The sequence below is a fragment of the Corapipo altera genome, unplaced genomic scaffold (genome assembly GCF_003945725.1).
Source record: "Corapipo altera isolate COAL_440 unplaced genomic scaffold, ASM394572v1 23b, whole genome shotgun sequence".
NCBI lineage: Eukaryota > Metazoa > Chordata > Aves > Passeriformes > Pipridae > Corapipo > Corapipo altera.
The window spans coordinates 5,071,474-5,096,158 of NW_020884885.1; the positions used below are offsets into that span (position 1 = coordinate 5,071,474).

The 24,685-nt window shown below is 40.7% G+C and overlaps 1 protein-coding gene across 4 annotated transcripts in view; it reads right to left on the reverse strand.

Moving 5' to 3' along the window:
• Positions 1-24,357, reverse strand: part of MAP3K9 (mitogen-activated protein kinase kinase kinase 9) — a 132,017-nt gene extending 107,660 nt beyond the window's left edge. For 3 of the 4 annotated variants that reach the window (XR_003527526.1, XM_027642429.1, XM_027642430.1), the window contains exon 1: positions 18,551-18,889. Coding sequence is in view for 3 of the 4 variants with exons in the window: in XM_027642429.1 (XP_027498230.1) it covers positions 18,551-18,782 (232 nt within the window). In the remaining variant the exon portion in view is untranslated. Of the gene's footprint in view, positions 1-18,550; positions 18,965-21,996; positions 22,006-23,962 lie in introns of those variants that run through there. The other variant, XM_027642431.1, reaches the window with a different exon arrangement.
• Positions 24,358-24,685: the final 328 nt, after the last annotated feature.

Sequence of the window (24,685 nt, forward strand, 5' to 3'; positions counted from 1 at the left end):
TATTATTCAGTATCAATGAGCTCACTTGTACCTGTCAGATTTTCAAACCAAAAACATTGATTCTTCCCCTTGCATTTGCTTGAATTTCAGTGGAGAATTTGTAAATAGGTGAAATATTAATTTCTATCAATTTCCTCCTTAAAAATCTCTTTTATGGAGAACACAAGGCAGGTTGCTAGGACACAGCAAATACACTTTACTTATGCTAATCAACACGGTCTCATTTACTTCTGTGTTTTATCTAAGACTAGTTAGTGCATCTTGTTTAATACTCTTGAGTGCAAGTCCTCAAGCACTACTTCTTCTGCACTCATGTTAGTCTATCACAAAACAAACAAGAAACATGAAACACAAACAAGTAACATACTTCCTACATTTACAAACATGCCTTTCCATCTTTGTATAGATTTGATCACTCAGGACTGAGTTACAGTGGCCAGATGATTAACATCTGGCCTAAAAAGTTCAGACACAAATACAGAGCACTTACTCTGAAACTCAGCTAATCTACCAAGGCAGTAAATCTCCTCATTCTTGGTTGCTGATTTTAAAGATCTGCATGTGATACATAAGTTTAAAATAGGTAGAAAATTTAACAGAAAATCTTTCACATTGCCAGTCTTAAAGAAAGAAATTGTTTGGCAGCAAAAACACTGGGCCTAGTTTTCAAGGAACTGGAGAAGAATGAGATCCTAATCAGCAGGAACATGCAGAATGTGTGTCAGCTTGTTCGGGGTGGATTGGTTTTTCCCTGTTCCAGCAGGGCCCATGCAAGAAATCTCTTCCTGAGTGCATGCACAGAGCCAGCCAAGTTGTAGAGGAAACTCTGCTATGTACTGCTGCTCCTCTTTTTCCTCTGTAGCGTGGACTAAAAGCTGATCTTAAGTAGCATGGTGAGGAGTCAACCAGCAATGTGCAAAGGGGACTGGTGAAGTAAATCAGGTATTACAAAGCACATTCGATAGCTTTGAGCACCCAACTACTAAAGCAAAACAACTTAATATAGCAAATCACCAATACCATGCTTTTTGCAAACTGCAAGTGCAAAGCAAAGCATGGTGGCTTAAACTAGCATTAAAAATTGCCAGCAACTTTAGGTGAAATGTACCATGAACATGTGACCTTACAGGAGTAATAATCCAGAAGCGCTCACATATGTTTTCATATATTCCTGAAGGACTCGAAACTTGTCCTCTGGAAAATAAGCATTTGACAATGAGAAATTAACTACTGCTCACAGGAATTCTGTCCAGCAAGACAGCTCTTCCACATCTCCACGTGTCCCAACATGGAAGAACTAAGAACAAATTTGCCTTAGCACTCCTAACAAGACTTTCCCTGGATGAGCTGGTCATCCAGATGCAGGTACATATGATTTAGGTGTGTAATTTCAACCATTAAGAATATACTAAGACTTTTATTACCACAAGGACTCTCAAGAATCATTACTGGTAATGGTTCAAACCCACTATTTTATTTCTTGAGAGCCAGGCATACTCCTAAAAGGCAATAGTCAATTGAGACAAGAAAGGTCTGAATTGAAAGATACACAAGTAGAAATTAAACACTGGGCCTCCTCTTATCTAGGTTATGATGAAGACTAGTCTTTCTTCTTTGAAATGCAAATGTCTGTTGAGGTTCTTTGAAATGAAAATGTCCTCTATTCTTCGAGAACATCTTTGATGCCCTATAAGAGTATATTTTCTCACCAGACTCTTATGAAAAAATTTCCTGAAGTACAGAGAAAGAAGTAGGCACCATACAAACAAAGCGGTTAAGGCAACCAAAGGCAATAAGCCAACACATACTGATGAGACAGACTAACCAGGAAAACAGTACAAGGCAGAATTCAAAGATTTGACAAGACTCAGTCTGGTGCAGTCCTTAGTCATACTGTCTGAGATTAGAGCAAGTAAATAAAGTATTGCTAGAGATGAGAAAACTTGTTACCATTATTTTCAGTACTTTTAGCCCAGGTTTCCATCTGTGTGATACTTTGGCTTCTGCTCTGGACAAAACAAGTTGCAGTAACAGAGAGGAAAGGCAGCATTGCATGGCTTGCTCTCATCACTAATTTCACAGCATCTTCAGTCATCTCTGAGTAGTTCAGAGCTATAGGTAGCAGTTTGTAGTCTATTCTCTGAAGATTTAGGATACTCTGTGATTGTAACTTTGATACTTTATGAACAATTACCATCATGCTCACAGTAGTAACTGCAGCACCCAGGCCTGTAAGACCATCCCAGATATTAAACAGCCTTTCTTAATTGTGTTCTTTAATTTGTCCTTGTTGCCATGAGTGAACTCAGCAGTCAAGATCCATGTTACCAGAAAATCATCCTTAGTCAACAAGTCCTGTCATTTATCCCTTCTGAATCACAGTAATGTGGAAGAGTATAATTTCCACAAGAAGTCCAGTGACGTAACATATGGTTCCATTTACTTGTTTTGAATATTGAAGCAATAGTTAAGAGGCCAGAGCCAAAGCAGACTGATAAAGTTTACAAAGAGCATCTTCAGTACAGTCTGCAGATCAGTGAATATTGGCCATCAACCAGATCTTTCATCAGGTTTAATGCTCTTTGGTTAGTAGGTAACACCAGATGTCGAAACAGAAGTATCATTAGAGACTTTCCTGATACAACTTGAGTTTCTCATTCCAGTCTCAATCTGCACAAAGAGTCATGGGGTGTTAACTCAGTCACTGGTGGTACCATATAAAAATGATTTCTTAGGGCAGGGAAGAAAGAACAGATGATGCACCTAAACCCCTCTTACGCTTGTTTGTGCATTGATGTAGCAGCTTTTCTAGCAGAGTTGGAAGTGATGGAAACCATCTTCTTGAGGTCAGCTGAAGCCAGTTTACCTTCCACAGTTTAAGTATCATTCTGTATGTGCATTAAAAGCTGATAGGCTATTTTCACAGAATCCAATGTCAGTCTTACTGAAAGCCATCAAGCCTGTAGAAGTACACATATCCTAGTGGAAACAGATCCCAAAGGATATGTATGATTATCAGTTTCATGAGTAACTGTTGTATATCAGTGGCATCAAGAAGAATGGGGGTTTTTTTCTAGAGCCAGGGCCAACTCAGGTGCTTTTGCTGTTTAAACAAGGATTTGTACCAAAAACAGACACCACAGAAACAGATCGACTGATGTACGACCAACACAATGGTATCAGACACTGAGTCAGCTCTTCCTCCTGTTCCACCCCATTCCAAATTATTATGCTTTACTAGAAAGATAAAAAACACCTGATTCAAAGCAATACAAAAAGCAGTTTGATTAAGATTTCTAAAATGCTATCATATCCTTCAGCCCTCATGCTGGATTCTTCAGTTCTGTCTCATCATCACAAGGCACTACAGAGAGAGATGCCTTTCAGAAGGAGCAATCACCACAGTGAAAACACTGACACTTGCAGCTTTAAAATTTTGTTAGTGTGGACATCCTTTACTGTACCAAAACCAGAGGTTAGTTCTAAGTAGGCAAAACAGAGGATCAAATGAATTCTGAAGGAATACAGACTGAAGTTAAAAAAAAATTTATGGATTAAATGCTGGCCAAGTTACAACTCTGCCATAAATTATCAGATAAAACTACAGAACGGTTGCCCTGGAAGCAAGTAATAAACATTTCTATAGAGATGAAATTTTGTCTTGCATGCATGAAACAGAAGCCACAACCTCACATGTTCAAAAGGTGAATTTTTTCCCATTTTCCCTCCTCCACTGCTACGGATCATTACAATGAAAGCTGGCTTAGATGAAACAAACTCACAGGATCTCAGAAGGCAATCTTCCTAGACTCCAAACACAGACAGAGAAAAGACAAAGCCTCGACAGAAGGGGATTCCAAGCATAAGTCTAATATACGTGCTCTGAATTACTCTCTACAGGAGCCTTGCTTGACTAGAACATCTGTGCTAAGTGCCCACTCAAACCATATGAACCTCTGTGGTCTGGTGTAAGCAAGCTATTCAATTACAGAAGTTCCCCTACGCACCAGATGTTAAGAGAGACAAATTTACTTATAGTTGCAAGATTACCTAGTGTTCTGAATTTCTTTAAAATTGTCAGAAATATATTGTTCTATTGGCAGACAGCTAATGTAAGTCAAACTGGTACTACTGTGAAATCAATCTTAAGTAAAACTGTCCCTTTGACCATCAAGGCAGCTTGAGGTCACAAATCATTGCATCTTGCATCGCTCACCTTAATAATCATTGAATCAGTTAAAAGTCAATGGTCAACATCACTGTCAAACACCCAAACCCCTACTACAAAGGAGGACCTCATTTCCAGATATTACACAGCTGTGTTTTCATTACTCATGCATCTACCAGAAAGACATAAGAGCAGATAAACAAATACACCAAGACATGGTAAAGATTGGGGTATAAAGCTGTATAACCTTTGAGGGGTATAGAGCTGTATATATTTTGATCTACTTGTACCTATATTTTAATAAACTGTAAGAGGACTGCGTAAACCACATCCAATATGTCAGTATCATTCCTGCTTCTTAGCCATTGCAGTAAGAATTTTAAAACTGCTGAGCAAATTTTGTTTTGGCAATCTTCTCAACTTTATTACAGCGTTCCAATGCAAATAACTGCACTGTTGATATATTTTTCACTCTGCTTAACCCAACTGATTTGTATTACATGTTTTTCATCTTCCCAATTATGCTAGAAGCACAAACAGTCTGAATTTCTTTCCTTCTGACAAAATATACACCTTTTTATCCCTTTTCTCTAATTTTCATCTACTCTCCTTCTAAATGGACTCCTCTATCCTACATAAGCAGATAAATCATCTGCACTGCATCTTTCAATCCAATCACTAAAAGAAACATAATAAAGCTTTACTTAGGTTTCAAGTTGTTAATTTCACAAAACCTCAGTCATACACCTATTTTTAATCCAGTACTATACTATCTCCAGTATGCATAAAAAGATAGTTTAAAGTGGTAGATTTATTCCACCAAAGGAAATTTGTTACTAGTGAAATTAATAAAAAATTTTTGGCAACCAAATTTACAGCTGCTGTTTTAATTCTCACATTAGGTCTGCTCGCATTACACCAGCAGAGCCAGAAAATGTATTATAATCTTCTTCCACAAACTTCCCCTGGAAGGCAGTAACACTGTCAGATTTTTGTTTAATTCTTTTGGAAGGTTATTTTAGTTTTCAGTCATACTTTTGGGCAGTTAGGGCAGTGTTCTTAGTGTCCAGTAAGCCAAAGCAGTGGGAAAGAGCAAGTACGGCAAAATAAATGCTTTAACCCATGCTGATCCAGTTGCCAGTAACATCAAAGTCCTGGTAGAAAATGGCTTCTCAACTGTCAAAATTAGTGTCAAGGCAGCAAAGACATGGTAATATAATTGCCTTTTCCTGGTTTCTGAGCCTAGCAAAAGGATTAGGTTAATCTGCATAGTGTAGTGCTGAACAGAATACTCCTTTGCTTTGCTTTTGTGCTAAAAGCTGACTCATCACTTCAGAAGCAGAACAACATTCAGGGAGGAACTACTACAGTGTGATCTTCCACAGCAAAACAGCCCCTTTTTAATATATGAAGGTAGAGGAAAGGGGTCCCTGTCTACTGCACAAAGTACACAAAGTAGCATGAGCAGCCAGGCATACCGAAAGCTGGCTTCAGCTTTTTCAACTACTCTGCTGTTGTATTCTCAATTTATTTAGCACACAGAACACCAAGAAAATAAAGAAGTTCCTGTCTTAAAGGCAACAGCTGGTAACAAGAGAATAACAAGGAAAGCAGGAATACCTTGCAATACCACAATAGTTAACCACCAACATGCCCATTGCCTCCTGCATTTCATGACAAGAGCAGTATCAGCAACTTCATGCTCCATTTCCCAATCCAGAGAGTGTGTGTGTTGTATAAGGAACATGAAAAAAATTACAAAAAATCCAAGACAGTCTCTTGCACGGGCCAGCTCACAGTTCGCACCAAGTCATTTACCTGTGCGTGATGCTAATCGGTAAACTTGGCACACAACAACAGAAATCTATTAGCTAATGAACATCAAGCCTGATGGAAATGGTTCCAATCATTAAGTGAAAGGAGAAATAAAAAAGATAATGATGAAAAGACTTGATAATGTAAACTTGAGAAGGCCTGAAACCCCCAAAGGTGGTGGATATACCTGAATACCTGTAAGTGTCAGTGCACCTCAGTAGTTCTGCTTCATTCACCACCATTAGCACTGCTGTGGGTCAAATGCTTTGCCATCCAAGATTCTAGGAATGTGGAAAGCAGTCATATCAAGATATACGGAAAATCTCCAAGCAAAAGGATTTAGCCTGCAAACACATCCCACTCACATTCATGCCCAAGAGCCACTACCCATTACTTTGTGCTGTGCTCGTCTCCTTAGGGCCACATCAGCTGCTTACACAGTTCAAGAGGCAGATGGCAGCAACAGTGATGGGTGGGTGAGAGTGACAAGAGGAAGGACTATAAATAGGATAAATACGTTGTCTTTGTTATTTTACTTGGTGTAGAAGCATTCAACTCTAATATTTAAATCATAAAGTGGTCATCCAACTAGCTGCTCAGACTCAGTGAAGTTTCTTCCCCACTCTCCCTTATTTTTATCTGGGGTCTCAACCAGGTTTCTGCTTTACTTTCAGTGCTTCACCATATCTATTCTCATTTTGTTAAGATTGAAGAGAGGTGCGAATACCACTACTTATGACCTCAAAGGCTGAAAAATGGCAAGGGAACTCAAACTCATACGAAATTGCACCACTCTACCCAACTTATCTTTCCCAGAATAATACCACACTTTTTTGCCACAGTTGAGTGTTTTTGCAGATCACTCCAGAGCAACTCAAGCACCAATAGATACAACAGCCTAGTACTAGATTTGTTTTCCCACAGGCCTTTGCTCATCTGCTACTGTATGATCACCGTTTTCAAAATCAGCAAGGTCAACCAGAAGCTACAAAGAGCAGAACTAAGGCTTTCCCTGTCATAGCTGGAACGTGAAAGACCATTGCTGGAGTTGAGTAATCATTGTGAGTGGAAATATTGGACACACTTTATTTCTTCCTCTGTCCTAAAAACAGAACAGTTTACTGTGGCTTTACTTACCAAAATGTAAAATACCAAAAGCTGTCAGGTAGAATAAGCATCAGCCCATCTACTTCCTCCATTTAGATAATTCAAGTACTAAAAAGAGGTATATTAGGTACTAAGTCCATCAAATCTCAGGTGCAAGAACTTCCCAGAAAAAAAAGAACAAAGTAAAACCTTTAGGAAAACCAATGCTTTTTCATTCCAAGACCCTTAAATGCAAAACACGAGCAGAGTTTCAATTCTAAATAATACAAGTCTTTTCCATGGTATGATTTAAGAGCAATCCAGACCCATATGGAGAGGTACTACCATTAAACTTCTCTCTGCCAGCAATACAGCAGAAGTCTCAAGTGCAAGAGTTGAAGGAAACAGAAAACACTTCCATTTCCAAACTATTCAAAATTTATTAAAAAATGGCTTAACACAAGTTTCCCAGAAAGCTAAAAGCTTCCTGAAGTCCAATGTTTGCCAGAGAGGATAAAAGATTGATTGATATCACAGGATCCAGACTCACCCACCCATGGCAGAATGTGTCCAAAACTGAGCCAATCTGTCACAGGAAACCTTGTCTTGAACAAAGAATCTCCTCACTCAACCCTGTATGTTTTCTAAGGGTTTGTTTTTCAGACCACAGAATAAAGTTATCCGAGCCAGGAGAGCTCTGAAAGTTCTTTATGAGAATTTCTACTCCTAGCCAGAGGGTCCTTGAACACTAAAACATTAATACTACACTTAAATTTTAATTTGTTCCCTGATACACATTCTGGAATTTCACAATTGGGACAGCCAATTTTAGCCTACAAAAATTTTTTGCACTCATCTCCCCACCATCTATGTATAATTTTAACTTTGTACAAATCCCTTTCACTGCCTTCTAAGTCTATTTCCACTCCAAACACTTTTCAACTACTGTGAAATTCATGAAAATGTGGATTAATTTTTTTAAATTAAGACTAATTCAGAAAAATCAGGTACACATATTTTGCCTCTTGCATGGGTCAATTACTACTTTTTCTACTTGCTTTTATCTGAAAAGTGAATTAAAAGTTCCACTGTACTCTGAACAAATGCAATGCCTTCTGAAATCTTCAGGGTTCTTATTTAGAAGGTACTATAGTAATACAAGTATTAACCATTGTCCTCTAGCTTTTGAACAGTCCTTATTTAAAGGAGACAAGTTCTCATAGATGAAATAAAAACATTCTTGCACAGAAGATGGTTTCACTAAACTTAGAATGATTGTTTCAATCCTATTTTCCCCTCCCATAAATAAGCAAAACGTCCCAAGATACAATTCAGCTCAGAGGGCGGTGGTGGGAAATACTGGATGCCAGATAAAAAGATAGCCCTAATATGCTGCTATATGCTGCTGCATTGTCTCAGAGAGCCAGAAGACAGCTACTAAGTCTGCAATTTGCCTAACAAGTCAAAAAAGCAGCGCTATTGCAAAGGGAACAAGAGACTGAGATTGCTAGGCAATCCTTTTTTTTAATTATTAAGTCCTATTGGCAGTACAATGGCATTCTGTCTTGAGGGCAGAACAAAGCATTTGGGAAAGGATTTCAAAAATTCACTCCAAAATCAGATTTCATATTGTAGTGGTTTGCCAAAATCTAATTTGCAATTTTAGCTCTACCTTCCATAGTCAGACGGCACAGTTTTGCTTCACAAGTATCCAGATAATGAGCAATCTGCTCTTGATCCTGCATTCAAAGTACTTAAAGTGATTAACAGATCTGCACATGGAGTGAGTTAGGGCTTTCCACATGTAGCCTTTACCTACCTTCTGTCGGGTGCTCTGCTGTTTATTTCAGTACAATTGCATCTTTATTTTAATTTGTTTGTGCTGCAGAAGGCTAAGTGTTGCATAAGATCCTGGAGAGGACAGAATTAAGACTCAAAATTTCACATCTTAGAAGTAAAAGCAAAGAACACAAATATTGTCCTAGTAATATGCAAATATTTTCTCTCTTTTATTACTAACCATTCAGCAACAGTACATTTTAAAAAATATATATACCTTGGAACCAACAGCTTTTTAATTACTAAGTACATGTGAGGGTTCAGCAAATCCATAAAGCTGGCCAACTGTCTTCTTCTATCAACCCAGAGGAGGTGATGGATGTGACAGCACAGCAGTTCTTGGATTTTAAGCCGTGCAGTACAGTAACTCTAAAGAGCTTCATGCATAATGGGGGAGGGGATAAGAAAGGCCTCCAGAGCCACAATATATTTAGAATCGATCCTTTTACCTAGCCAAGCTGAAAAAAGTCTTATCACCCTAGTGATCTGTACAAAACACTTGGAATGCCCCTGAAGAATGTTCAGGTGAGTTTCTGGGAAAAATAGAGCTGTTCAGCTCTGGTTTCAGATTAAATCCTACCATACTGCTGACATTGGTACAACCTTCTAGCTCAGGCATGGATTATTGTACTCTTCATAATCAGTTAAATGCTCCAAGGAAAAACTATATAATTACATGAGTACTCAACACAGGGCATCACCAAACCATATCAGTCTGAAAGTCTGAAAGAAACCTAGAAGGCATCAACAAAAAAAGGAAGGGGAAGAGTAAAATCACATGAATGACACTCATCATTTGTCACTCAAGAGACTATCTGAAAAGAGATTTAATAATAATGCTGGTTCAGTGGGAGCTGTTTCCAGTCAAACAGAAACATGAAATTCACTATGAAAAAAAAGGAGCACAGAGCTGTTTTTAGTTTCAATTAAGATGTCTTTATGAAACAGGAAATAACACCAAGTACTGTTCATTAATGGAATAAGCTGGTACTCCACAATCTACAAGGTAAGGAAGATGTAAAAGCTTCACAGGCAGCAGCGCAATCCACATGATTTGTGTCTTGTGCTTGATTTTTTTTAAAATCAGATTCAATTAAAAAAAATTAAGAAAAGGTAAAGAGGTCTATTTCCATTCATCAGAACAAATGTTAAAAGGCTCTTAGATGCACAATCAATGCCAAGCTACAGCTGACAATAGTGAAATTCAGAGTTTCTTAAATACTGCAGACTTTGACCTTAAGATAAGCAGAACAAGTTGCCAGCTGCTGAGAAAGAGGGTGGTCCTGCACTGTAGCACATGGAAGTCCACACATGACAACAGCTCATGCAGTAGAGCTTTCAGAAAGCTGTTCACTTTTTGATGTGCTACATTTCTGTTAGTTTTTTTGTCCCACCTTACTCTGTAATCAGAGAGTCTGACTATACAATAATCTGATGAAGATTAGGAATATCCCCTAGTTACTAGATGACCATAATCATATCAAAACCACACAGTACGTGACTGATTAGATCAAACTAGAAAAAGCAAATCAATAAATCCAGAATTAGGCATATCGAGTTCTATCAAAGTAATGTGATTTCTCTTATTTGCAGGATCCCTGAACAATGCAAAGTCAAATGCAACTAAAGACTATTCTCTCACATCTTTTCATAGGCCCACAGTCATAGGGCAGAAACAACTAGAAACACGATACTTTTCTGGTAGGTGGACACGGCTGGGTTCACATACATCCCACCACTCTTAAACATACCATCTTTACAGCAATTATTCATACTAGCAATTCTTTATAGTATACCAAGAATCCTCCAGGAATTCCCAATTTAAGCACAGCTATCACTGCAATAAGCAAAATTTTAGGGGCAAGAGTACTTACCTCTTACTAGTCAGCGGAGATACTGGCACACTGTCATTTGCTATACATCTAAACAATGAGTCTATACATAAGCAAGGTTGAAGCCTTGCTAGCATTTTAGATGTTTACAGTTGTAATACAAATGGCATTTCTCAAAGGCCAAAGCAAATTCCAGAAGCCTGTTTGATGAAGCATCAAAGAAAGATACTAGGAGCTTGTCTTGTAGCTGTAAAAATCATCCTGAACTTAAGTAGTACAATATTCAAAGCACATACAGGATTTCAGAGATAATGTGGGGAACCCATATGTGTACTAGATAATGTTTGCTGGTTTGGAAGGGTATTTTTATTCCTAATAAAAAATGGTGTTATAATAAATGCTTGAGCAATATAAAAGTGCTTCTAGAAAGCAAAGTGGAAGGGCAGTGTGTGGTAGTAATACAAACAGTTCAAAGAAAGGCTGCCTGTCCTCTGGCTACTTCCTTCCAAAGAGGACCCTAAGTGATGCAGCACCATGCTGCCATTACCACTGTAAATTCCAAGCCTACAGGGTGGGACCCAAACATTTACTATTCTGTGAGTGAGTCCTCTTCTTCCCAATCTTAAGAAACACTGATGAAACTAAACAACACAATTCTAAATCATTATACATTGCAACAGTTTCTCTTAATGAACGAGGTTTTGTTATTATTTCTTTTTCATATCTGCAAAAAGTTAAGGTCTGAGAAAGACTAAATTTACCTTTCCATTAGCAATCAGACAATTAAGAAACAATTAGCAGACATGCCAATCAACTTCAGCACATCTTTTGGCAATCAAAGTCACACCAACATAACAAACTATTCTAGAATCAGAAAGTAAACATGTACCTAAAAGCAGCTACTTAAAACCACGTGCTACACTCTGTCTTCTTTCCAACAGCTTAAGACTGCTTGTCCTGTCATAAAGAAACATGCACCATCTTCAAAATGGTATATTACTTAATATTAAGGAAACAGCTTGGGTAATGAATCATCACATCAAAGAACAAAACTGTGTTTAACATCTGATGCTTCCAGAGTGAAATTGTTTCAGATATGTTGAAATTCTGAATGGAATTGTTTGATAAGAAAAGCAAGAGTGAAGCTGCTGACAGAAGTCAGTCAAAATTCAAGTAAGTTTACTGATGTGGAACCAACACCAAAAAAAAAAAACAACCTAAAAATGTGGAGCTGAAAAAATTATTCTAGTTTCCGCAGAAATTCCACAACAAGGCTGTTCTCGCTCTTGCTTCTTGGAAATTTCAGAACAACACAGATTTATCCCAGCTCTGTCACAGATGGTCAGACAGTGAATTCATGGGATGCCCAGGCACATCTCCTGCATGTCAGCACGTAGGTCTGTTCATATCTGTTCTATGGTTTCATATGCACAATTTGGAAAAACTGCTTAGAGCCAAGACTCTCAGTTTTTTTTTTCTTAGGAGCAGAAAGAACCCTGCAAAAAAAGAATGCAGTGGCCCAATGACATGAAAAGGATATTAGGTAGGTTTTCAACAGTAATAGACAATTTCATTTCTTAAAAATAAGAGGTACTCTTTCCATACTTGTCATTGAAGATAACAGATTTCCATCTGTAAAACTGCCTTTTTACTACTTGATGTCAGTAGCAGGATACCAAAATGTTCTTGTGGACATGAAACTTATTTCATAAAGACTTTCTGTTTTTGACAAGCAATTAATAGTGAGGACACCAATTCATATTCAACTAAACCAAACCATTTACAGGAGATATATTTTAATTTTGGAGCTCTCAGAAATCTACTAAAACATGTAACATAGCAACACGAAAGCATCTGTCAAACCTCTCAGAGGAAAACAGCTGCACTAATTTACAAAAGCTTAAGAAGAAAAAACCCAACAAAGTGCCAAAGTACAATATACATATTGTCATCCTACTTCTGTAAATTCCCAGTATCTCAACATCTTAAAAATTAGCAACACTTTCAGGCATAATTTACATTTTCTGAATTGATAGTACATGAAATTAATTTTTTTCATTCTTTTCAGTAAAAACTTGTGGTATTAGTGGCATGAATTTCCTCATCATATTACCACACACAAAAAGTTGTAGTTACTCAAAAATTTTTTTTAACCATGATACAATTGATCAGGATATCAGCACAAAGGATGATATTCTGGGGAGACAGAGAAATAAGCGAGTAACCAGAACTAGAAGTTATGTACCATTGGCAATATCTTATAGCCTGTCTATAGAAACAGATAATTGCCTAAGGGCAGAACCTCAAAAGTCATCTTTCATCATCCGTAGCAGTATATCCAGGCTGTTTGAAAGGCTTGATTTCTACTGCACACATTTTTTAAACCTCAAAGAAATAAAAAAAAAGTTTACCGATTTTTGCTCCCTGAAAATTCATCTTTCAGATGTTGCCTTCGCTACCACCACCCCCCAGAAAAAAAAAAACAAAAAAACAACAAAAAACCAAACCTTTTTATCACTTTCCTCTTACAGGGCAAGGGACTACCAAACTAAGGCCAGATCAATTATTCACCCAGTGAAAAGCATTCAGATGTCATTGAAATAGTTTCACTACACTTTACATAAAGCATTACTCATACTCATTTAATTGCACTGACAAAGGAAATCCATTCTGATAGAAGGTACAACATTGGAGAATTAGTCAGCAAATTACACTGAAGTACCAGAAGCAGCAATAATAACAGTGTTCTCTGGAAGAGCTCTCTCTACAACACTGCCAGACAGAAAAAAAGGTGTACATCAAGTACTTTTCCTACTCTGAACAAAGACCGACAGAAGAGTGCCAACTATGATTGGATTGGGATGTGAACACTGAAACAAGGAATGAGATAACAAATCCAATGTTACCAACATGTAAAACTGAAGTCCTGCTGCCCTGGAGCTGGATTTGAACTAGTTGTGTCTAAAATGTGTCTGTACTTTGAAAAAAACCCCACAAACCAAAAATCTCCAAGGAATATTGTAAGTTCTAGGAACAACTATCCATGTGAAAATCAGCTCTACTGGCATCTTTATGAACAGAAAAAGGCTTAACTACATTAAATAGGCAAAGGGTTTGGAATTCTTCAGAAAGCTAGAGCTTGGAAGAGCAGGATATCACAAGCTTAACTTAGTGGTCCAGAAGGAGGAGCGGTGAAGACTTCAAAGAACTAGAAGTGAAGAACTACTGACTTGGCTGATTCAGAATTGTTGGGGTTTATTTTGAGCTCTGTCCTTACCTCTTTCTTTGACCTTGGCCATGCCACTTTGCTGCTTATCTTCTGTGCCACTTTGTGGAACACAACCACAGTGACTTTTAAAAAGCACTTTGCTAACTGGCATGGACATTCTCAGCAAAATGTTTCAATGTAGTGTAAATAACAAACATGTTTTGCTGAGACAGTCAAAAAAAAGGAGTAAATACGCTTTTGCTAGTGCTCTGCAGTATTAGTTAACTGGCATTAGTCCTATAGCAACACTGGCATATCTAACATTGACAGACAAAGAGAAACAAACAGAACTAGTTTCGTTATTTACAGTACTTCACTAAAACCAACAGAACTGTCCTTTTTCATCCTAAGCATTATATGCCAAGTACCTTCCTCTGGCCAGAAATGAGACTTGAATCACAGGTAAGAGATAAAAAGAAGGGAAACTCTTAAGTGCTGTGCTAAACACAGTGATGTTGACTTCACTGGGCATTTTCAGTTGCTTTTTTTCTATAGCTCAGCATTTAGATTATTTAGGTGCCTTCACACTGGGAAAAACCTACTACCAATTCTGTAACATACACTCAATGGCTCACCAACACGCAGCTAAAGAAGGAGAGGTTGGCAGCATCACCAGATGAAGACCAGTGAGGACTCCGTCAGATTAATAAGATTAAACTTCATATGGAATAAATTGAATCCCTTATATCAAATGCCAAAATAAGAGAAATACTTATCTCCTCACACAGCAGAACCAAACAGCTTACCTAAATTATCTTCCTTCTCTTGTGTAGTTTATATGACTGCTGGTAATGCCACTGGAACACTTGCCTACCAGACTCACTGCCAACTGAACTGACACTCAACAAAATAATTTCAGGGACTCTAAAAATAAATCACAGGTGTGCAATTTATTTTGTAGAGACCATTATGTACTCATTTCCTGCTAGCATCCCCAAAGCAGTGAAACAGGCAGCCCTCAGAACCTCCAAGATCTACAATAAATCTGCCTCAAACAAACACGGTAGTAGACTTACAGGGCACCTTTCCTACACTCTAAATGTAGAGTTATGAAAATTAAAAGAAGAAAAAAAATTAAGAAAAAATTTCCTTCTTTTAACCAAAAAAGGTGGACAACTTGGGTCGGCATGCTTTTTGACAAGGAGAATCTCAAGAAATAGACACCTTCTGTAATTGTCAAATAATCCCCTTAAGTTCAGTCCCTGTATAAGATGAAGTTACCTCCCAGAGTAATCAAAATCCTATGTTCTTTATTTGCACCACCAGAAATGCTGACAACTATTATTTTGGTATGTACTATTTGAGTTCACAAAGCTGCAATAGTTTAAATTAAATAGGATTTTTTTTTCAAATCCTTATATAATTGGGTAATTTCTCAGACTTGTATTAATGTGCTCACTTGACACATTACTGTTCAAAATGTAATGTGACCTTAAAACATTCATCATGAAGCACTGTCCTGATGCATTCTCTATCTGCTGAAATATAGGCAGACATCTGAAAACAAGGCATTCTCTGATTTTCTTCTACTCCAGTAGAAAACTTGATTTTGAATAAGGCAACTCTATTCTTTTGCACTCCCCCGTGTTGTTCCCTAACTCCCAAACTAACTCATCCTGCAGCTTCAGGTGCATAGTGTATGTCCCAGCTGGTGCAAGATGAGTGTATGAGAACCACTGTTATTCAACATAGGCAGTACCAACCAGTAGATCAATACAGCTGATGCTCCCATGAAAGCTCTACAGTTCTTATAGATGTTTAGTATGTTGTAAGAAATGTGTCTGCAAGAATAATTTCCAAGTTCTTGCAAGCAGAAGCTGTTCCCTCACCAGAGACATTACTGCCTATCAGTAGGTGGGTGGTAATTTGCATAAAGGAAATGCTACATCCATGTAATTCTGCAGGCACAAAGCTAAGGAGAAAACCTGTTCTTGATTACCCACAGTAATTGAGAAAACTAAGACAAAATGCAAGCTATATATAAGTCAGGATGCAATAACATACTTAGTCCAATAATCTTTACAAAACTAGTAAAAAGCTTTCCACAGAACAGAGAAAATCCCAAGATGCTTATTACATATAATGGAAAAGGGATTTCAGCAATGCAGTGACAGAATAATCAAGAAAGACATGACTTGGGCCTACAGTCCCCTATCCCCGTAAAAAAGCTCCACCATTGTCACAATCTAATATTTATGATACTTGCTCTATAGATTCACTCTAAAAAGAACATATATTTTTTAAAACATCCCTTCCACCACACAGCCCAGAATGAGGAACTCCATATTGTTTAATAAAATAAACAGCTGTTGTAACATCTCAAGCCCATACCCAAGGTTACTAATTCATCTTATTCCAAGAGAGAAACAAACCAATCAATTTTCCTTAAAATATCTCAAGTCCTTCCCTCCAGTATCAGCTCCTACATTTGTTTACCTTCCCAAATGTAATGCTGTTTGCTCCAGACTTAGCTGGGATAGAATTTTCCCTATACCCATTATTTCTGTACTCGATTTGGTGCTATCTTTGGTCAAGACCACCTTTCCCCTACAAACACAGGACATCTCTGAATCCTCCCATAGGCATTCCCACTCGTTCTTCCTCTTTCTTTACTATTGCTTCCTCTCAAATGAGGGAAATTATAGTAATACATGTAGTAAACCCCTCAACTTCTCACTGACAATTTACAGTGCAGCAGAATTATGCTCTGCTGATTCACTGTGACAAGAGACATTGACTCTTGCTGCTGACAGCACAGATGTTTTCCAGCATCCATATCTGTTTGGTTGGCAACATTGTGCACTGGTGTCCCTCTAGTTGGGCTGGTTCTCTTGTTGATATGTTTACCTTTAACAGGTAGCAGTCTCTGCTCCAAATAAAACAGTAAAATACCGTTAGCTAGCAGTTTTTCATCTCAGAAATAACTTTCATTCTAAACCTCAAAAATGTTCAGCTAGCACTAAGCAATAAAGTCTTAATGGCCTGTGAGCAAAATAAGCAAGTAAATATTTTCTTTGGTAAGGAGGAAAGGCGCAACACTTAAAGACAATTATTTCTTATTCACAGATGCAGCCAGTAATCCACTAACTAAGCAAATCACTCCTTAATTTTACAGCATTTATCAACATGCCCATGTATACTGCCATCTATAAGGGGAGGGTTTAGATATTAGGGCATCTTTATAGACATTAAGATTGCCTTACTCTAATAAAAAAGGAAACTCTAATAGTATAAGAATAACATTGTAGAAACTAATTTGAAAGCTCTCATAGTTCCTATCTGCAAACTCACTAACAAGAACTAATAATACTTTTTTTACACCTTCACAAAAAACCATATAAATTCATTGGCACAACATTTGAGGTAAAAAAAACATAGGAAGATTCTGCAAGGCCTGGAAATTTACAGCATTTTAATAGTTAATGCTAGCTCATTTGAATCTATTTAAGATATTAAAATTCCCATCTGTCAGATCTCTTTGCTAATGTCACTGCCCTCAAAGCAAAAGGGAACATATGCCTGCATCCCAGCCACCCAGTTCACAGCGCTCCTTTTTAACTCAAGTCATAAATGAAAAGGAGTTCATACTAACACACCAACCTAAACCACCACAGCTAACATGCAACTATGTGTTTGCTCTTGCCATCTAGACATAGCCAAGCAGAGAAAAAGCTAATCAGATGCATAAGGCATCAGGAAAGGAAATTATGACTTTAAACTACTGCAATAATTTGCTCCCACACTCATAATGTTCTATGTGTGTGTTTGAATTCAAGGCAATTTTAAGTTTGTGAAAAGAGACACACTATCAGAGCAATACCCAACTGGCAGACAGTAATGCTGTTGGTAATACAGAGTAGCTAAAATCACCGTGATTTCCACAATCCTAACTGCCAAAGTTTGATCCCCATATGCTATAATGGGTCAGCTGCATCCCACGTAAAGCATCACAAACATCAGCTGAAATCCTGGATGTAGAAGGACATTTTATTTACCCAAGTTAATGTTTCTGTCAACACCAGCTCTATGATGGATAAAGAGAAGATCCAATTCAGCTGGGATGGGTTAAATCTCCCATAAGGAAAACAGGCTTGCATCTCACCTATACAGCAAAATCTAGCAAGTAAATGAAAGTTTGGGAGTATTTATCTTAACAAAGGAGTATTTACCCTTCCAAAAAGTGGAAGGAGAATATACATTTTAAGTTCAGTAAGACTTTCCAACATACAGAAGCCTGCTGAAATGCCAATAAAACAGACACTATTTATGTATGTATATTAACTACTAGAGAAGCACGCTTCATTTACAATTGCTTTTGTATCCAATCAGTTAAGTTGCTTCTACAGAATGAAAGCATTTACAGGTTTCCTGCAGTCTGTAGCACCATACCGTATAAAAATAAACCCCTCTGGGATTAAATTAGAGGATACAGTGGTTCACAAGAAAGGATCACTAAGTTAACATTACTCCCCTTTTTTCTTTGTATGATTTCTTCTCAAAAGCATACCCCAGCACCCTGACTGTTCACTGTGTAACACTTACTGTTGCTGGACTTCAGGTCACGGTGAATTATGGGAACAATCGCTTCCTCGTGCAGGTAGTTCATTCCCCTCGCAATCTGTACTGCCCAGTTCACTAGTATGTCAGGAGGTATCCTTTTACCAGACAACACTCTATTTAGCGATCCTCCACGGGCAAACTCCATGATCAAGCAAAGATTAGGTTCCTTTAAACACACGCCCCTGAGGGCAATGATGTTGGGATGTTTTAACATCGCAAAGAGCTTGGCCTCTTGGCGGACATTCTCAATGGTCTGGCTGATGTCCTCATCAGGGTCATAGCGAGCTGCCTTGACAGCAACCTCATCTCCTATCCACACAGCTCGATAGACTTTTCCGAAGCCCCCTATGCCAATGATTTCCTCCAGAACAAGCTCTGAGAAGTCGATCTCCAGGACTAGGGAAAGAGGAAAAAAAAGATGTAAACATTTAGCAACTATGCAGCTTGGACATCAACTGAAGGTCCATGTTGCCCAACCTCACCCTTACCCTTGGAGGAAGGGTCAATTTTCATGCCAAAACAATACAAACAAAAGCAGTAGTCCCTTCCAACAAACTTTTAGTGCCAAATAGTGTGGTAAAATAGATCTTGCAGTATCATAAAACCTGTATGAATGTCCTTTTACCACACTTAAACTCTTATAACACTGATGCCCCTTCCCACCACTTACAGATAAATCCGCCTTGACAGCACAAGATTTCAAAAAAGAAAACCACACAAACTAATCTTTGCTGGGTTCACAACACAGTGCTTAATGTGAGATATCTAAAACTCAACACAAAATGCATCTGCTTCTGCATTTGTTCTTTGTTTGAATTGCCACAACAATAATTTAGTCCTTCCCAAATCAAGTTTGTTCTTCTATAGAGTTCTTCCAGATCTCTATAGGCTCTGCAGATTCATTCCCCACAAGAGATCTGTTAACCAATTCTGACGCTTCCAACAACAGTGTGACAGACAGATGGATCAGACCACACACTGAGTATGCAGTGCTAGCAATAAGAAAAATATTTTTTGATTACTGCGTACTGCATTCTTATTACAGAAACTTCCCATTCCCATGCACTCACAGTGACACTTTACAGGCTGACACAGTAACCGGTGGATACTTGGCATTGTATAGGAAAACCCTACACATGCAGATGTCTTAATTCAACATGTAAATTGCATCTGGAACAAAAGTAGTGAGAAAATGCATCCTGTACAAATGCACACTAAACACAGCTTATACTCATGGGTGGCCAAAATAACCCATCCAATACTGATTAATGTAGAATGAAAACCCCACATACTGACCAATGAAAACATGCTGACACAGCTGAATTTACAGCAGTGGTAGGCCATTGGAGAGATACCATTGATCCTATTCTGTCTGATATTTGGCTCATTAGCAAGATTTAAGCAGAAAGTCATCAAGACTTTTAATACTTTCCTGCATTTGAAATGCCAAATCTGACATGATTCCCCTGTTTTGTTTAGTTGAAAGGAAATTAAGCCTGTAAGGGAGCAAGTTAGATAACATTAAAGTAAACTATTTTCCTTATTTCAATCAAATGTCTTTCCTAAGAATACAAGACTTTGTCACAAAACTGCATGGAATTAGTACAAACTCTTCTCTCCACAGCTGTAGGGTTTTTTTCTATTTTTGCCTGAGCTCTGTCTTCCCTGAACATGATTTTTCAAAGTCTAACTTACTATTGTAAGTCAGTCAAATCTATAAACTAGTTTAATAAGGATACCTGTGATCCTTTTCCTAGTGTTCCATGAACAAAAGATTAATGGGAAACAAGATAGAGAACTGGCCAGGAAAGTTTTCCAAAAGGAGAAAAGGTCCCTTCCAGTCCAGAACACAAAAATAATTTCTTTTTCTGCTACTCTGAGTAACACTGACCTTCAAGGATTTGCAAAACAAAGAAGATTTCACTCCTGCCAGCCTTGGTGCTCATGAGATAGAGATTACCAGAAAATATGAAGAACACTCTGACCTGAAACACTGAAATTTTAGAACAAGGCTGTAATGACAATAACTCCGCATATGAGACTGAGAATGTCACTGAGACTACACAAAAGGAGCTGCTCTTGTATTTCTCACTAATATAAGAGCTAAAGAAATCAGATGTTGAATCCTATCTCTTCAGTCAGTAGAATTTCAGCACTGTTACAATCCTCAGTTGACCGGCTCCTAGGGACAAGCTCAGTTAAAAGACTGAACGAACAAACACGTAAGCCACAGCACCGGGCGACTGCCCGCCCCGCAACCCCCGGACACACAGCATTCCGGTGCTGTTCCCAGTCTGTGTTCTTCTCGGGCATTTCACGCACTGAGAGGGCATGAACGAGGCGGCCAGAGAGCCGTCCTGCAGGTGCTGAAGGGACAGCTCCGGCGGCAGCGGTGCCGGAGGGGCGGAGGGACGGGACGGGCCCCGGGACGGCCCCGCGGGCAGAGCCCCGCCCCGACCCCCCCGCCCCGCGGCCGTGCGGGGGAGAAGCGCGGCAGGAAGGTGTCAGGCAGGAGAACGAGATGGGCAAAGGAAACCGAAGGGATGGAAGGTAGAAGTTCTTTGTGTGCCGTCACCCATTTTCCGTCAGAAAAAGCACATCCCTGCTGGATGCACAAGTTAACAGGGTTACGACGTAAAACAGAGAGACTTCGGCTTCCGGATGAAATTTCACGTGACATTGAATGTTATTTATTTGCAAGTACGACCTTAGCTTTAACTTTGAAAATGTATGTTTCTGTAAGGCAGACTGGCCAGCTCACCCTCATGGGAAGCTTCATCAGAAAAATCCCTCATTTAAAAAAAATATTTCGAGGGGGTTCTTTAAAGCTATTTTGTGCTGAATTAGCTTCTTTGTTTTCACAGATTGAGTTATACCGCTACATTAGGCCACTAAAAACACTAACCCCACCTCTAAACTCCAGTATAATTTGGCAGATGTGTTGTACTGGACTGTACAGGCAATGGGAATGTTTAAGGGGCATTTTTGCCTCAGAATTTAAGAAATGAAGCACTATCATTCCTCTAGGGACTGATAAGGAATTACAGAGCCTGTACACCATGAACTAGTGGCCATGTTGACAACTGCAAAGCAGGTGCCTTTTAATCAGCACTTACTATACCATATGATGAAGCTATTTAATTAATTTTGAAGTGTGTTAAGAGCCCACACTGCAGATGAGGGTCCTTCAAGTTGGTCCACTTCTGACAGCCTCTACAGGCTACTTTTATCATTCATGGTACCGTCTCTGAAGCAAGATTCAGGCACACTAATGGGATGGCTAAAATTACCAGCTATACTAGTACACCTCTCAGTGAAAGCAGAATCCAAAGGACTTATACTCCTAGCCCATCATTAAACACGAAGATAAACTTTAAGAAAGCAAGTAAAAATAGTTTCTGTGCAGAGGTGTGTGTCTGGAATGACACTTTGTATCACTCCTGCAAAGCGTTAACAGTTCACTGTCCAGTAAGAATAGACTGTTATTCCCAACAGCTAGCAAACTAACATCACCAGCTCTAAAAGGGGGTATCGTTCCTTGCAAAGGATTTCTAACATTAAACTTGAAAATCCAATTCAACAGCAGCCAACTTTAACAAGACTGTCCAAAAGGCATTGTTTCTTTTAAGAAAGAAACGTACTCCTTAGGCATTATACACATCTATTGGAGGGCAGTAAGTTCTCCTCTGTCATGAACAGATGATGATCATCATAAAGGCTAATAACCTGACAGAAGAGAAGTAGTGTAGCCCTGTTGTGGCATGAAAGACAAGGGTAAAGGGGAAAGATATAACTCCACAACTGCTCCTGAACTATCAAACCATAGAAAATGCAGCAAGACAGGAGAATCCACAGCTACAAACCCTGCACCTGAATGCTCAAAATAGGATGGAAGTTGAGGGTTCAAAGAGTTCTGCAGAAATGGTTCTCCTAACTATCTCAAAGGCAAAACCTAATAAGATTCATTCACAGTGTTTTCTGCATGTGGGGGGAAAAATAATTTATCTATACTGTAGCAACATGAAAGAAAGGACCACCACTACCAACCTAGTCCCTTCACAAGCCCAAGGGCAATGCTAGAAATTACTGAGTTTTACCTAAATACTTTCAAGCAGAACACAGAATAAGAAAAAAAAAAGCTATTAGTTGTATTCCTTGGAGATACGACCTACATAGGACAAAGCATCTCTTTTACTTTCTAGAAAAGCCTACTAGTCTGAAGATTTTTCTCTGCCCCTCCAAAAAAAAGCATTATCCTTGCCTGAATTGTCAACAGTGATAGATGAACAGGATCCAGAAACAGTCATCCCATGCTGTTTCTCTTTCCACAATTGTATGTAGCGGCTAAAAAAAAATGTAGAGATGAACGGCCCTATTCTCTGTCTCTAACAAAGGTTTCAAAACTGCCATGAAGTTCACAGAAACAAACCAATCCCTTCATGCCTTCAGCATCACAACTTACTCAAGCACTCCTCAGGCAGGCCTAGCCACCCAAAAGCAGATAGAACTCGTTCACAGGTATTTTAGGACAAAATTTGTACGAGCTCAGAGGAACCTGGTAACACAAGTCAACTTAGGAATTTTTCAGTCAGAAATAATAAGCTTTTGGTTAGGAGGAAGGAAGATACTGAACAAGTATTAGCAGTGAAGCGACACTGCTTCCTATCCAGCAACCCTTCCTTAAGGATATTCTTAAAGGGAGAGTCACCAGAAGCCCCAGTAATTCCACCACTGCACAGCCGCCAGGCTTCAGTCGTTTGATGAAAATTTATCAGCCTCTGGAAACACATGACTTAACAATGGGAAACTGCTCCTGGCGCCGGTGAAACGCCAACCGAGCGAGGCTCGGCCTCCCTGGAGCGGCGCGCTAGCCTGGAAGACAGAAGGGCACTGGTGCAGCAGGAATGCGTCCCCGGGTGGGAAAGGGAACGGACCAAGGTCCCGGGGCAGCCCCAGGACGGGAGGGGCCGAGACGCCGCAGCCTCTCCGCTCCCCGCCAAGGGCCACGGCAGGGCCCGTTCGCCCCAGCCACCCCCCTGCCGGCCGGGCCCGCGGCCTCCCATGGCCGTTCGCCACCGGGAGGGGCCTTCCCTTCCCCTTCCAAGGCGGACCCGGCTCCCGCCAGGACCCACCGCAGGGCCGGCCCGGGCCTCCCCCCGCGACGGCGGCGGACCCGCCTCCCCCGGGCACCGCGGGAGGGCCGGGTCGCGGCTCCCCCCGCCCCACCTCGGTAGTCTCGCCGGTCCGGTCCCCCCTCCCCGGGTGACCCAGCTCCCTCTGGCCCAGAGGAGGGTCGTGACCGCGCCTCTTCCCCCTCCTCCGGCTCCCTTCGTCCCGGCGGAGGAGCCCCGCCGAGCCCCCCGCCCCGGCCCGGGCCCCCTTACGCTGTATGGCGGGGGGGCGGCGGGTATCGGGCGCGCAGCTCCGGGCCGCCTCCCGGCACGCCGCTGCTCACGTAGTTGCTGGGGAAGATGCCGACGCGCTGGTCGATCTTGCCCGTCCACCAGCCCTCGTCGCCGGACACGTGCGAGTCCCGGGACAGCACCTGCACCACGTCCCCCGGCCGCAGGCTCAGCTCGTCCTCGCCGCACGCCTCGTACTCGAAGACGGCGGTCCAGAGCGGCCCGCCGCCCGGCGGCTCCCCGCCGCCCGCGCCCTCCTGGCTGAGCTCGGTGAGGGGCTCCATGGCGAGGCTGCTCCATAGGGGGAGGCGCCCGAGGCAGCCGGGCACTGCGGCGGACGGCGGGGCCGGGACCGCCGCCTATTGTTCATGCGGCCCGGCGCCCGTCGGCACCAGGTGCCGCTGCCGGGGGATCCCGGCGCGGGGCCGCCTCAGCCCAGCGAGGGCAGGGGCGAGAGCAGGAAGTGTGTGCCGTGGAGGAGCTGCCGCATCCCCCCCATCCGCCGCCTCCTCCGCGCCCGCCTCCGCCTCCCGCCGCCGCGCATCCCGGAGCCACCTGACTCTCTGGCAGCTTCGGCGGCAGCGGCGGAGGGTAGGGCGGCCCCGCCCCCGCGCTGCCATTGGCCGCCGCCGCTGCCCGTCAGCGCCGCCCTCACCTGATTGAGGGCCCGCGCCCTCCTGGCCACGCCCCCTCCCTGTCCGGCCCCAGAGTCGCG